This window comes from Erythrolamprus reginae, chromosome 3 (assembly GCF_031021105.1).
Source record: "Erythrolamprus reginae isolate rEryReg1 chromosome 3, rEryReg1.hap1, whole genome shotgun sequence".
Classification (NCBI taxonomy): domain Eukaryota; kingdom Metazoa; phylum Chordata; class Lepidosauria; order Squamata; family Dipsadidae; genus Erythrolamprus; species Erythrolamprus reginae.
In genome coordinates, this window is record NC_091952.1 from 42,200,091 (window position 1) to 42,213,929 (window position 13,839).

The window sequence follows — 13,839 nt, forward strand, 5'->3', positions numbered from 1 at the left end:
TAGCGGTGCGGAAGTAAAAACACCATCTGCGCATGCGCAGATGGTATTTTTATTTCCACCGCAGCAGCGAGGAGCCGAAGATTGGGTTTCCCCGCCGCCTCGCTGCTGCTGCTTGTCCGCGCGCGTGCCGCCCGCCCCCCCCCCCGCGCTGTTGCTGGGGCCGCTTCTCAGCTGAGAAGCAGCCCTGGGGTTTCCCCGCGCGCGTGCGCGCCGCCCGCCCCCCCCGCGCTGTTGCTGGGGCCGCTTCTCAGCTGAGAAGCGGCCCTGGGGTTTCCCCGCGCGCGCCGCCCGCCCCCCCCGCGCTGTTGCTGGGGCCGCTTCTCAGCTGAGAAGCGGCCCTGGGGTTTCCCCGCGCGCGCCGCCCGCCCCCCCCGCGCTGTTGCTGGGGCCGCTTCTCAGCTGAGAAGCGGCCCTGGGGTTTCCCCGCGTGCGCGCGCGCCGCCCGGCCCCCCCGCGCTGTTGCTGGGGCCGCTTCTCAGCTGAGAAGCGGCCCTGGGGTTTCCCCGCGCGCGCGCGCGCGCCGCCCGCCCCCCCCGCACTGTTGCTGGGGCCGCTTCTCAGCTGAGAAGCGGCCCTGGGGTTTCCCCGCGCGCGCGCGCGCCGCCCGCCCCCCCGCGCTGTTGCTGGGGCCGCTTCTCAGCTGAGAAGCGGCCCTGGGGTTTCCCCGCGCGCGCGTGCGCCGCCCGCCCCCCCCGCGCTGTTGCTGGGGCCGCTTCTCAGCTGAGAAGCGGCCCTGGGGTTTCCCCGCGCGCGCGCGCGCGCCGCCCGCCCCCCCGCGCTGTTGCTGGGGCCGCTTCTCAGCTGAGAAGCGGCCCTGGGGTTTCCCCGCGCGCGCCGCCCGCCCCCCCGCGCTGTTGCTGGGGCCGCTTCTCAGCTGAGAAGCAGCCCTGGGGTTTCCCCCGCGCGCGCGTGCCGCCTGCCCCCCCGCGCTGTTGCTGGGGCCGCTTCTCAGCTGAGAAGCGGCCCTGGGGTTTCCCCGCGCGTGTGCCGCCCACCCGCCCACGCCGTTGCTCGCGCCTTACCGGGGCAAGAGGGGGAAGACCCAGGGAAGCCTCTGCCCGGCGGGGAAACTCCACCATCTACGCATGCGTGGAAGGGCACGCATGCGCAGATGGTGGAGTTTACTTCCGGGTTGAAAACTCGCGATATAGCGTTTAGCGAAGATCGAGATCGCGAAACTCGAGGGACCACTGTAAATCTGTTTCTTCCCATCCAGTATCTAACTACTTTCAGGCACCAAGATAGAATTTTATTCAAAGCTAATGCCTAACCTGGAACAGAGATGTATGTCTAGGGATCAACAATGTACTGACAGCATCTCATCCTGTACTGGGTGGGTATTCCAAAGATGCTTTTTCAAAAGACAGCTAGACTTCCTTTGTTTTTCCTTGAAAATGTTAGACTTCTCATTCAAGAACCTTCATTTTTAAAGAATCTTGGGTTAGAAGCAAAATGTCTTCAAGGCAAAACAAATGTCAGTTGACGTTTGAAAAAGCACCTTTGGGTCAACCATAATTGGATGACTAAGAATCTCCACAGACAAATGCTGGTGGATAATTTTCCCAATAGTTTCATGTAAATATTGAGTAGTAAAGACAATGTACTGTCAATAGTATATATGCCCTGGGGATAAGATCTTTCCCTCCCTCACTGACTAAAATTATCTACTTGAGAGAGGAACCACTGCAACATACACCATCAAATCTTGCTTTCCTCAGGCGCAGCCTGATCATCTCCTACAAATACACACTAAGATATATTTCTTTGCTTTCACCTTATTAAAAAAAATAGTGTTAGGTTTTTTAACCGTTAATGATTTAATACAAATTATTTATTATTTATTTATTTTATTTATTTTATTGGATTTGTATGCCTGCCCTCTCCGAGGACTCTAACTTTAAACATTTTTAGCAAAGGCAAAAGTATTTTTACAAATTGATTTTTTCCTTAAAATTTCTATGCCAACACTTGTTAAGTTGCAAGTAAAAAAATCAAATATGTTTGTCTAAGCATTAAAATAGAGAAGAGCAAACAGTCAAAGAAAATAAATTGCTAGGTAGAATAAATCTATATTGTACTAAAACTTTAGTATTTGTAATTGGGCAAAACCATACATTGTTGGGCAAAACCTTTTGAACCAAAGTAACTCACCTAGGCTAACTTATAGAATGAAAATGAAATCCACAAAATAAATAAACAGGGAAATGACTATTATACCATATGGGGAAAATTATACAATTGGATGGAGAGAAAAAACAGAAATGAAAAAACCAAACAATAAAAGAGGACAATGCAGAAAAGGCAATAGGCAATGTAAAAACAACATTAATTTAAAATGCACAAGTTTCCGTAAACTGCTTGTGTGTATTGTATGATGTGTCTATTTTTTGTATGTGTTTGTTTGTTTTTTGTTTCAAAAAATTCAATTAAAGAATGAAAGCCACGATCCATGATTCCAATGAAATAACATGTATAACATGAGCATACTAATGTTCACTCACCTCATGGCAACAGATGATCTCACTAGGCTGAGATGGTAGACTAGATTCATCAGGACAAGGGGTGATAGCATCTGTTGTGACAACTTTAAAAAACTTTTTAATGAGGGCAGTACATCAAAATCTCTGTTATTACTAGAGGCATTGAGGAACCTGGTAATGAAATGGTTTATGGGCTGTGTAGTAAATACTGCTTTTATATATTACAGGGCAATGTATATGTCAAATGCCCTTCAATAGCTGCAGCAATTGCAGCTGTCAATGCATTACATGGAAGATGGTTTGCAGGTAAGTACTATATTTACTATATTGTCATAGTATGACTATAATATGATTAATAGATATAGATTATGGATGGAAAATTGGAAAATTTGTCAATTCAGATGCATTTTCCATTAGTATCTGTCCTACTATCATTAACTCCTTTGGGCCAGGAACGGGAGTCTGTAGGAAAAGGTGTTCTTAAAATGATGCAAAAGTACATTCCCCAAATTTGGTTTTCAGTGTTTTCAGCTCTTAACCATATTGCAGCTACACATACTGTTAGAAGCCAATAATGGAAGTTGCATTTCAAAACGAACGAAAACTATTTAAGAAACACAAAAAATATTTGATGTGATTTCTGTAGTTTAAGAGATAAGTTGAAAATTCGAAATTTAGAAGAGTAAACAAAAGTAATAAGGATTGATTTGAAAAGTCTCATGCCTGTTTGTATAATTTGTCTTGCTTGTGACACATTGCCCCAAGGAAATGTAATCAATAGGCAGATAGAGAAATATTTCTTATTTTACATGTGGCTGAGACTTAGACAAACACATAAAACCTGGCTGCTAATTCCAGAGTTCTACACAAGGGCACAGCAATATTACCTACTGAGCAGTGTTATCTTTGCCATACTTAGTACAAATTGGTTTATGGGTGAGAATCAAAATGTCCAATTATTACAAGCATTTTAAATTCTTTTTTTTTATTATCCTGTGTGACATTTTATCTCCTAAGGACTTGTTTTTTAAATAAATGTTTTGCATGGGTCTTGTGACTCTGATAAACATATTGAATATGTTTTGGTTTTAGTTGAGTCATACTGAATGATGGATATTCATTGTAGGATTGTAATGTGAGTTATCTAAAATAAAGCTGGAATCTGTTTCCTATATTTTATAGGCATTGCACTTTGTCCTACTAGATATTAATACACTTTTGTTTTCTCTTACAGGTAAAATGATCACAGCAGCATATGTTCCTCTTCCGACATACCATAATCTTTTCCCAGATTCTATGAATGCAACCCAGCTTTTGGTTCCAACTCGGCGATGAAGGAGGATTGAGTCAGTTTTGTACATAGCTATTTTTGAAGGAAGACTTGAGTTACCTTTATTTAGATGAAAACAAAAGGAAAAAGATGTAAAGTCCTTTTGTGTACATTTCCTGTTACCTTTAAAGAAATATATATAATAAGCAGGAATGCTGTGATTATTCTCATGATTAGCATTCCCACTGTAAACAAAGCTGACTACTTGTTCTGCCTTGTAATTCTTGTACATTTAGACTTGGCTGAAGTATGGTGTAGGAACAGACATAGGTTATAGAAAAAGTTTTTTTTTCTGTAAAAGATGGAGAGGACATTTTTAATGTTTTGCAAGCCTTTTTAACGCAGAAGTTGCATTTTTACATTTATTAAAATGTAGATGCTCTGCTAAAGGTTAAAGTAACGGCATATTTAGTGTGTTTTGTATGGATTGAAAATTGAAGAAGCTACTGAACAATTTTCAGTCATCTGATCTGCTCATGTAATGTTGAACAACTGGTAAAATTGAGAGGATTAGAAGATTTTATTTCTAGATGGTAACTTTTGATTGTCTCTTGTAAAAGTTTCTTGTAAATAAGGTGTAAGGTGTGTTTAGAATTCCAAACAAAGCTATCTCTGCATTTCCAGATTAAAGTTCCAATGATTGCAGGGAATGTACTTAATTAAAAGTTGAAGTAGGAAATGCAGGAATATATTTTGTCTGGTTGCATATAATCTCTGCTCTTTTTTAAGCTCTGTGAGCTCTGAAATATATTTTTGGGTTACTTCAGTGTGTTTGACAAAACAGCTTAATATTTCTATCAACAAACAACTTTCATATGGCAACAATCTTTGTAAGAACCACTCAAATAAAATTCTCTCAAAGGCCTCCAGAAGAATTATTTTTCTTACAAAACTGAAGTTTAACTTTAATCAACATTAAATCTCTTTAGGTGAGCAGAAGCCTGATTTGTAGATTGTAATGACAGAATGAATCTGCAGTATGGTTAAATTTTAGAACAATCCTTATTCTTGACAGAAAGATCTTCTGCAGTCCATACATTTCATTAGAATTTAGTGGTTTTCTTCACTTTCCTCTGCTGCACAGAACCATTCAAAGAATGTCTTGCATTCTAAGAACAATTACATCTTTCAAGATAGAGTGGGGACGGATCTGCATATTTTTATGGCCAATTGAGGACTTTCTATATTTCCTTCTATAGTTGTTAGTCAGGTAAACTGATTTTTCGGATTCACTTCCAGATTTAATTTGATTTAAATGTATTGTTTTGAGTCTTCAAGAAGGATTCTAATGAATGGAAAAATCAAAACTTGAACAAAATATTGTTTAAAATAAGATATGCCTATGACAAAAATAGTCCGAGTTCTATTAATATATTTCATTTATTGCCTGAGGAAGATTGCATATTTTAAGCCAATTACCGTAGCCACTTTAAAATTATAGTGTGTCAGTATAAGAATAATTAACACTATAAAATAGACTTTAAGCATGCTTAAGATTGGCAGATTGAATTTCTTGACATACTATGTAGGATATATCAATTATCTTTGGGGAACAACAAGAAGTAAAGTGCATTATTTGTTCCACGTTTATTTTGGGACTGAACATTTCCAAATCTTATTTCTACCCAAGAAAATGCACATTTTACACATTTTGGTAGGCAATATTCTGTTGCTCAATTCTCAAGGTTGCAAATTTATATTATATAAATAGATAATACAGGACATGACAAAATTTATTTATAAATCATTTGTTTAAAATAGGTATACCCTAAAAATTACTAGTGCACCGAATTACAAGCTACTAAGTTTGTTTGAAGGGCTATCCAGCTTGAAAATATATAAGAATTCATGGAGTTATTTAGCCATTATTCCAACTAGACCAATTTGTTTCCATCACATACCATTCACTTCTTGCCTTGAAAACTGTTGCTATGAGATATCTGTACTACTGTATGTAACAAACCTTTCCAAGAGACAGAAGAATCAATTGCTGGCTATTTTAAGGCAAATACTAATTTAGCCTGAGCTCATAGATACCAGTGCTGTTATGAACTCATCTCATTTTCCTTACCAACCACTCAGTTATCTCATTGCAGATACTGTCACAGCTTTTTCATGGTATAAATATTAATAGTTGTAATGTCATAGAGATATCATGAGAATTTTATTCCAATTTTCATAAACCCTTAAACATTTCTTTTACCTAACAGATGATTCTCTTATATTTTTCCAATTAAGATTTTGTGGCTCATACCTATGGTTTTGTAAATGTCACCTATTGGTATTGCTCAGTAATAAGCTTATTGAAGGTCACATGCTTGCCAGAAATAAACTCCCTAAAAAGTTCATAGAGTGAGGGCTAGAATTTCCATGCCTTGAGCTTTGTAAATACAAGAATTCTTTGAATGTTGAGTTTGCTGTAATCAACTTAATATTCCTATTTTTAACTCTTAAAAGGAAAGTATTTTTCTAAAAATATATTGCTTTCATTTGAAAATACTTTTTCATTCAGTTACAGATGTTGCTTCTTTACACATTTCTGTGTTACAAGTTAATTATTTAATAAATAATTAGTATGTTGCTTATGACAGATTTATTATTCTGATGACTTCAAAACTATAGTGAGGACAGCCAGCAACAACTGGAACAGAGTTCATGGGAGACATGGATTGGGAAAAATAAATAGCAATGTGGTCTACTTTTTCTGAGCAAATGTGCTGAGGACAACCTGTGCATCAGTATCGCTGTGTTCAGATTTGCAGACTATGACAGTCAAATATAGCAGTATTAGAACATGGATGTACAAAAACTACTTGGGTATATAGAGTGGGCTTGTGCAGCCCGCAGTAGTCCAGAGCACCAATGGATGAGCAGCTGGTGAGGGTGGGATGGTGGTCTACCTGCACAGATGATCCCATGGTCTGGGCTGCCTGCTGGGAACCACTGTTCCCCAGTTCTGTTCTCCAGAAGAGACGCAGCAGCAACTGAAGGGAAAAGGAGTGACTTGCTGGCTCAGGTGCATGGGGCGGCAGAGAGGCAGGAGTGACCTCTGGGCAGCGTCCAGCATGGCAAATTTCAAACATGGATGCTGCTTTCTACATCGTCTGGTTGAGTAGGGCAAAGACCGGTGAGTGGCTTCATGGATCCCGGCTACTTGCTCTTGCGTGAGATACAAAGGCAAACAGGCCGCATTTCCGGCACTCTTGCTAATGCTGGTACTTGGTCAGCTCCTCTTTGCCTCTGAGCACAAGTGAGGCTGCTTATTGGCACTCCTGCACCAAGTGGCATTTTGGGGCTGCACTGGGCACCATCAGGGCGAAAGTGCATAGCCTCTGGTTGGGCGCTGCCGGCTGTCCTTTTGGCCTGGCTGGCTCACAACCCCATTGCCAGCCACTCTTACCTTTATGTGTCAATGCCGGCATTTCCTGGCCGCGACTTGCATGCTGAAAGCGCAGGCCAGAGCTCCAAGCGTGGGTGAGGCTGCTCCTTGGCACTCACCTGGTGGGCAGCAGATTGTGCTGGGCACCTGCAGGGTGAAAGTGCACAGCCACTGCTTGGGCGCTGCTGGGCTGTGCTTTCAGCCTGCAAGTCGTGGCCAGGAGGAGGCACTACCACTGCCGCATAAGGTAAGAATGGCTGGTGGTAGGGTTGGAAGCCAGATGGGTGAAATGCTCCCGGTTCAGGCGTGCCCACTGGCGGTTAGAAAGCTAGTAGCAACAGCAGCATGAGGCTCTGCCCAGATGCTACCATTCTTTTACACTCTGCAAATGCGCAGAGGGTAAAAGAACCAAATTATTGCTTCTGCGCTGCAGCCCAGCATGCGCAGCCGGCCTGTCTTGGGGACCACAAGCTGGCTTGCCCTGCTTGACCTGGCTTCCAGTTTGACCTGGCTTCCAGTTCGGGTTTGCCTGCTGGTGTTTGGAAACCCAGTAGCACCCGTCGCCATTTGGGATTTTACTCTATGCATGCACAAAGCATTTTGTGAATGCACAGAGGATATAGAACCCAAATGGCAGTGTCCGGGCAAAGCCAGGCCGAGCTGGGCAAGCCAGTTTGCGGGCCCTGAAAGGGCAGGCCGCATGGGCTGGGCTGGGCTGTGCCTGCTGCCTGGCTGCTGCCCCAGAGCACAAAGCTGGCAGGAGCCGCCAGTGCCTCTGCAAAGGCAAGTCATTCTCAGCAGCAAAGGTTGATCCAAAACGGGGTGTGGAGACACGTGTACAATGTATACACACATGCATGATGCGGGCCACATGCATGGTGTTTGCATGCATGGGGGGCGTGCTAGTGTATGCATGCACATGCGTAAGGGCTGTGCATTATGGGTGCTGGCACGCGGGAGTGGTGGTGCGCTCCTTGCACATACTTGACACACAGTGACATAAAGGTTTATCATCACTACTATATGGATATGGAGCAAGATTTTTGTAGTTACTATCTGCAGTAATAAAAACAAAGGAATTAAACATTTAGTAGTTGCAAGGCAAGCCATGAAAATACTGTTTTTGGGTTATACCTGACGTGTTTCATTTTTTACATTCAAAAAAGGTTAATAGGTAACTCAAATTTATAAGATTAATAAAATCTAAAATCTAAATTGTTGCAGCTTCTTGAGGAATCACTGCATTCACATCTTATATTAAATTGCAAGGTAGATAGCCAGCAATGTTTAGCCTTGCATGTTTTATCAGTATTTGATGTGACACTTGTTCAGTGTCATGCATATCCAGAAAAGTAAACCATTGTTAATGATACACCAAAAATCTTGTGTGTGTACTTCTGACATCTGTTAGGAATCTATGGTATTTAAATTGCTTACCATGTACTTTGGACTTGGAAACAAACACAGGATGAAAATGCTGTATATGTCAATATTAACTTGAGCTGGAGACTGGGTTTGCATGCAAACTAAAGAGGGTTCTGTCATTAGATTTGGGGTGATCTATGACCTCCAGGGCAATCTGAGGATTATGACAACAAGATGGTGGATGAAATTACCCAAATGGCAGTAAAGGGAGATATTGTGATTATGGGTAATTTCAACATGCCTGATGTTAACTGGAATATCCCTAGTGCCCTTACATGCAAAAGCAAGAATATGGTAGAGGCCTTTACAGGAGCAGCTCTGGCACAGCTGGTTAAGACACCAACTAGGGGGGAGAATATTCTAGATTTAGTTTTTATGAAAGGGAACCAGGTATCAGAGGTTAAGATGGGAGAAAGCTTAGATTGCAGTGATCACCTATGTTTGTGGTTTGATGTAAAAATTGATTGTGAGCAATCCTATACTACAACCAAAGTATTAGATTTCAGAAAAACAAATTTCAATAAAATGGGGGAATATTTAAATGATGAATTAAAGGGCAGGGATAAAACGGCAGGAGCAAGTGCCCAGTGGACTGTATTAAAAAAGGCCATCTTAAAAGCCACTGGACTGTATGTAACACAAATAACTAAAGATAAAAGGAAGAAGAAACCGCTATGGTTTAGTAATGATGTAAGGGCTATAGTCAATGAAAAAGGTCTGCCTATAGGAGGTATAAAGAGTCTGGAAGTATAGCTGACAGAGAGGTATATAAAATGAGACAGAAGGAGGTGAAAAAGATAATGTATGGTGCTAAAGCCTCAAAACAGGAAGAAATTGCCAAATCTATGAAGGGGGATAAAACCTTTTTCAGATATATTAGTGATAGGAAGAAGAAAAACTGCAGCATCACAAAGCTTAGTACTGGAGATAATACATACATTGATGGGAATAAGGAGGTCACAAACCATTTGAATAGATACTTCTGTTCAGTTTTCTCATAAGGCAGCTTACAATATAATAATATGGGTGGATATAGCATTGCTTCCTGCTGTAGGAATTCAGCTCCAGTGACCTCAGAGGCCGATGTCTTAGAACAGTGGTTCTCAACCTTTCTAATGCCGCAACCCCTTAATACAGTTCCTCATGTTGTGGTGACCCCCAACCATAAATCTAGTCCCAATTCTCCAACAGAGCTTTAAGCTGATTGGCAGGAAGACCAGAGGGACACCCCCACTGTAAACTCCCGATTGGTCGGATTGTAAAAATATGTTTCAAGGCGCCAGAATAGAAGCTTTAGTTGCTAACAGCATGGGAAATTTGTCTGTTCCCATGGTGGTTCGACACCCAATGGGGTCCCGACCCCCAGGTTGAGAACCACTGTCTTAGAAGAACTTGAACGGTTAAGGACAAATAAGGCAATGGGTCCAGAGGGCATCCACCCCAGAGTTCTTAAAGAACTCAGATATGTGATTGCTACCCCCGACTGATTTGTTTAACCAATCCCTTTTAACAGATGTTCCTGATGATTGAAGAATGGCCAGTGTTGTGCCTATCTACAAGGGTAGTAGAGAAGAAGCTGGTAACTACAGGCCAGTTAGCTTGACATCAGTTATAGTTAAAATGATGGAGACACTACTCAAAGAGGATAAATCAGCACCTAAAAACCAATAACTTATTGGACCCAAACCAGCATGGCTTTACTGAGGGAAAATCACGTCAGACTAATCTCTGATTTCTTTGACTATGTTACAAAGGTATTGGATGAAGGTGGTGCCGTGAATATTGCCTATCTGGACTTCAGCAAAGCCTTTGATACGGTTCCACATAAAGAGCTGATAGATAAGTTAGTGAAGATTGGACTTAATCCCTGGATAGTTCAGGGGATTTGCAGCTGGCTGAAGCATAGATATCAGAGAGTTGTTGTTAATGGCGAGTATTCTGAGCAGAGACTGGTTACAAGCGGTGTGCCACAAGGGTCTGTTCTGGGTCCTGTTCTTTTTAATATGTTTGTGAGTGACATAGGGGGGAAGGTTTGGTAGGGAAGGTTTGCCTATTGGCTGATGACTCTAAAGTGTGCAATAGGGTTGATATTGCTGGAGGCGTCTGTAATATGGCAAATGATTTAGCTTTACTCGATAAGTGGTCAAAGCAATGGGAATTGCAGTTTAATGTTTCCAAATGTAAAATAATGCACTTGGGGGAAAGTGCTAATTCTGAGTATTGTATTGGCAGTTCTGTGCTAGCAAAAACTTCAGAAGAGAAGGATTTAGGGGTAGTGATTTCTGTCAGTCTCAAAATGGGTGAACAGTGCAGTCAGGCGGTAGGGAAAGCAAGTAGAATGCTTGGCTGCATAGCTAGAGGTAAAACAAGCAAGAAGAGGGTGATTGTGATCCTACTGTATAGAGCACTGGTGAGACCACATTTGGAATACAGTGAACCCTCGAGTTTCGCGTCCTCAAGGATCGCGAAAGGGCTATTTCGCTAGTTTTCAACCCGGAAGTAAACTCCACCATCTGCGCATGCGTGCCCTTCCACGCATGCGTAGATGGTGGAGTTTCCCCGCCGGGCAGAGGCTTCCCTGGGTCTTCCCCCTCTTTCTCTATGTTGCTTCTTCCTCTCTCACACTCTCTTCCTCCCTCTCTCATCTCTTTCTTTCCTTCTCTCTCTTTCACTATCTCTCCCCCTCTTGCTCTCGAGCGGCCGCCTAGCAGCTGATGTGCTCGGCAGCGCAGCAGCAGCGAGGAGCCGAAGATCTTCGGCTCCTCGCTGGTGCTGCGCTGCCGAGCAGATCAGCTGCTAGGCGGACGAAGGAACCTTCCCTAGGTCTTCCCCGCCCGGATCTTCGGCTCCTCGCTGCAGCCGCGCGCCCCTCGCCTTCGCCTCACCTGGCGGGCGAAGGAGGGCGCAGCTCCGGCCGCTCGCCTCGGAGCCGGTCTGCCTCACTGCCTCCAGTCCGCGGCAATTCCCCTCAGCACGCTGCCGGATCCAGCGGGGGAGGGGGGGAAGCGAAGGCGCGGCGATGGGCAAGGGCTGCCAGTGAGCCTTCTCCGTCCCTTTCCTGCTGCACCGGTCTGGGGCCAAGTGGGCGGGGGGCGGCCGGGACCTCGCCTGTCTCCGCCGCCCGCATCGCCGTTTGGCTAGGGGGTGGATTCTTGCTTCTTCAGCCCCCCGGGGTCAAGCGGGCGGGGGGCAGCCGGGACCTCGCCTGTCTCCGCCGCCCGCATCGCCGTTTGGCTAGGGGGTGGATTCTTGCTTCTTCAGCCCCCCGGGGTCAAGCGGGCGGGGGGCGGCCGGGACCTCGCCTGTCTCCGCCGCCCGCATCGCCCCTCCGGCGGGCCGGCCTCCCCCGCCCGCCTCTGCTGCAGCCGCCTCCCCGACTGGCACAAAAGGGCCCCGCCCGCCCCGCCCCGAAGCTTACCTTGCGGCGGGATTCCCTCCCCCCGCAGCCAAAACTAAAAGCCTGTCTCTTTTTTTTCTTGCGGCGAGCCCAAGCCGTTTCTCTCTCGACCGCAGCCGAGCTTCCCTCGGCCCCCTTTGGCCCCGTCGCCTCCTCCCCGCCTGCCTTTCCTCGCCAAGCGCACGAAAAAAAAGAGAGAAGGCTTCTACCAGAAGCGGGTGATGGCGGAGGAGCTCCGAAAGCTGGCTAGCGGCTTTTCCCCCGCAAGAGATCCTTCATGCCCCTGCCCGCCGTCCCCGGCTTCTCTCCCCGCAGCTAAAAACTCAAAGCCTGTCTCCTGCCGCCCGGTTTAGCCAGGACACGAGCGGCGAAGTGACACCCCTCACCCCAGCACTTTGAATCCCGCCGCAAGATAAACTTTGGGGCGGGGCGGGCGGGGCCCTTTTGTGCCAGTCGGGGAGGCGGCGGTGGCTGCAGCAGAGGCGGGCGGGGGAGGCTGGCCCGTCGGAGGGGCGATGCGGGCGGCGGAGACAGGCGAGGTCCCGGCCGCCCCCCGCCCGCTTCACCCCGGGGGGCTGAAGAAGCAAGAATCCACCCCCTAGCCAAACGGCTTTTTTCCTGTTTAGCACGGCGTTCGAGCGCTAAACACGAAAAAAGCCGTTTGGCTAGGGGGTGGAAGTGAAAGTGAAATGCCGGCGGCTCTAGCAGCTGCTACAAGCAGCATTTCACTTTCCCTCCCAGGCAAAAAGATGCCGGCATTATGGGCTGATGGGGCCGGACTTCCCAGGCGGAAGGCGTGCCCCTCTCCCCGGCATCTTTTTGCCTGGGAGGGAAAGTGAAATGCCGCTCGTAGCAGCTGCTAGAGCCGCCGGCATTTCACTTTCCCTCCCAGGCAAAAAGATGCCGGCATTCTGGGATGATGGGGCCGGACTTCCCAGGCGGAAGGCGTGCCCCTCTCCCCGGCATCTTTTTGCCTGGGAGGGAAAGTGAAATGCCGGCGGCTCTAGCAGCTGCTACGAGCGGCATTTCACTTTCCCTCCCAGGCAAAAAGATGCGGGGAGAGGGGCACGCCTTCCGCCTGGGAAGTCCGACCCCATCAGCCCAGAATGCCGGCATCTTTTTGCCTGGGAGGGAAGGTGAAATGCCGCTCGTAGCGTGGGCGGGCGCGCGCGCGGGGACCCCAGCTTCGCTTCCCAGCTGGGAAGCGGCCCCAGCAATGGCGTGGGCGGGCGGCGCGCGTGCGGGGAAACCCCAGGCGCGAGCAACGGGGTGGGCGGGCGAAGGGCGGTGGAAGTAAAAACACCATCTGCGCATGTGCAGATGGTGTTTTTACTTCCGCACCGCTACTTCGCGAAAAATCGATCATCGCTTGGGGTCCTGGAACGGAACCCTCGCGATGATCGAGGGTTCACTGTACTGTGTTCAGTTCTGGAGACAACCTACAAAAAGATATTGATAAAATGAACGGGTCCAAAGACGGGCTACAAAAATGGTGGCAGGTCTTAAGCATAAAACTTATCAGGAAAAACTTAGTGATCTCAATCTGTATAGTCTGGAGGACAGAAGGGAAAGGGGGGACATGATCAAAACATTTAAACATGTTAAAGGGTTAAATAAGGTTCAGGAGAGAAGTTTTTAATAGGAAAGTGAACACAAGAACAAGGGGGCACAATCTGAGGTTAGGTGGGGGAAAGATTAGAAGTAATGTGAGAAAATATTATTTTACTGAAAGGGTAGTAGATGCTTGGAACAAACTTCCAGCAGATGTGGTTGGTAAATCCACAGTAACTGAATTTAAAAATCCCTGGGATAAACATATCCATCCTAT

The 13,839-nt window shown here is 46.0% G+C and overlaps 1 protein-coding gene across 4 annotated transcripts in view; it reads left to right on the plus strand.

Moving 5' to 3' along the window:
• Window positions 1–4,675, plus strand: part of RBM39 (RNA binding motif protein 39) — a 29,050-nt gene extending 24,375 nt beyond the window's left edge. For all 4 annotated transcript variants that reach the window (XM_070744919.1, XM_070744920.1, XM_070744923.1 and 1 more), the window contains 2 exons: window positions 2,708–2,786; window positions 3,715–4,675. In XM_070744919.1, coding sequence (XP_070601020.1) covers window positions 2,708–2,786; window positions 3,715–3,815 — 180 coding nt within the window. In that variant the 3' untranslated portion in view covers window positions 3,816–4,675. The remainder of the gene's footprint in view (window positions 1–2,707; window positions 2,787–3,714) is intronic.
• The last annotated feature ends 9,164 nt before the right edge of the window (window positions 4,676–13,839 follow it).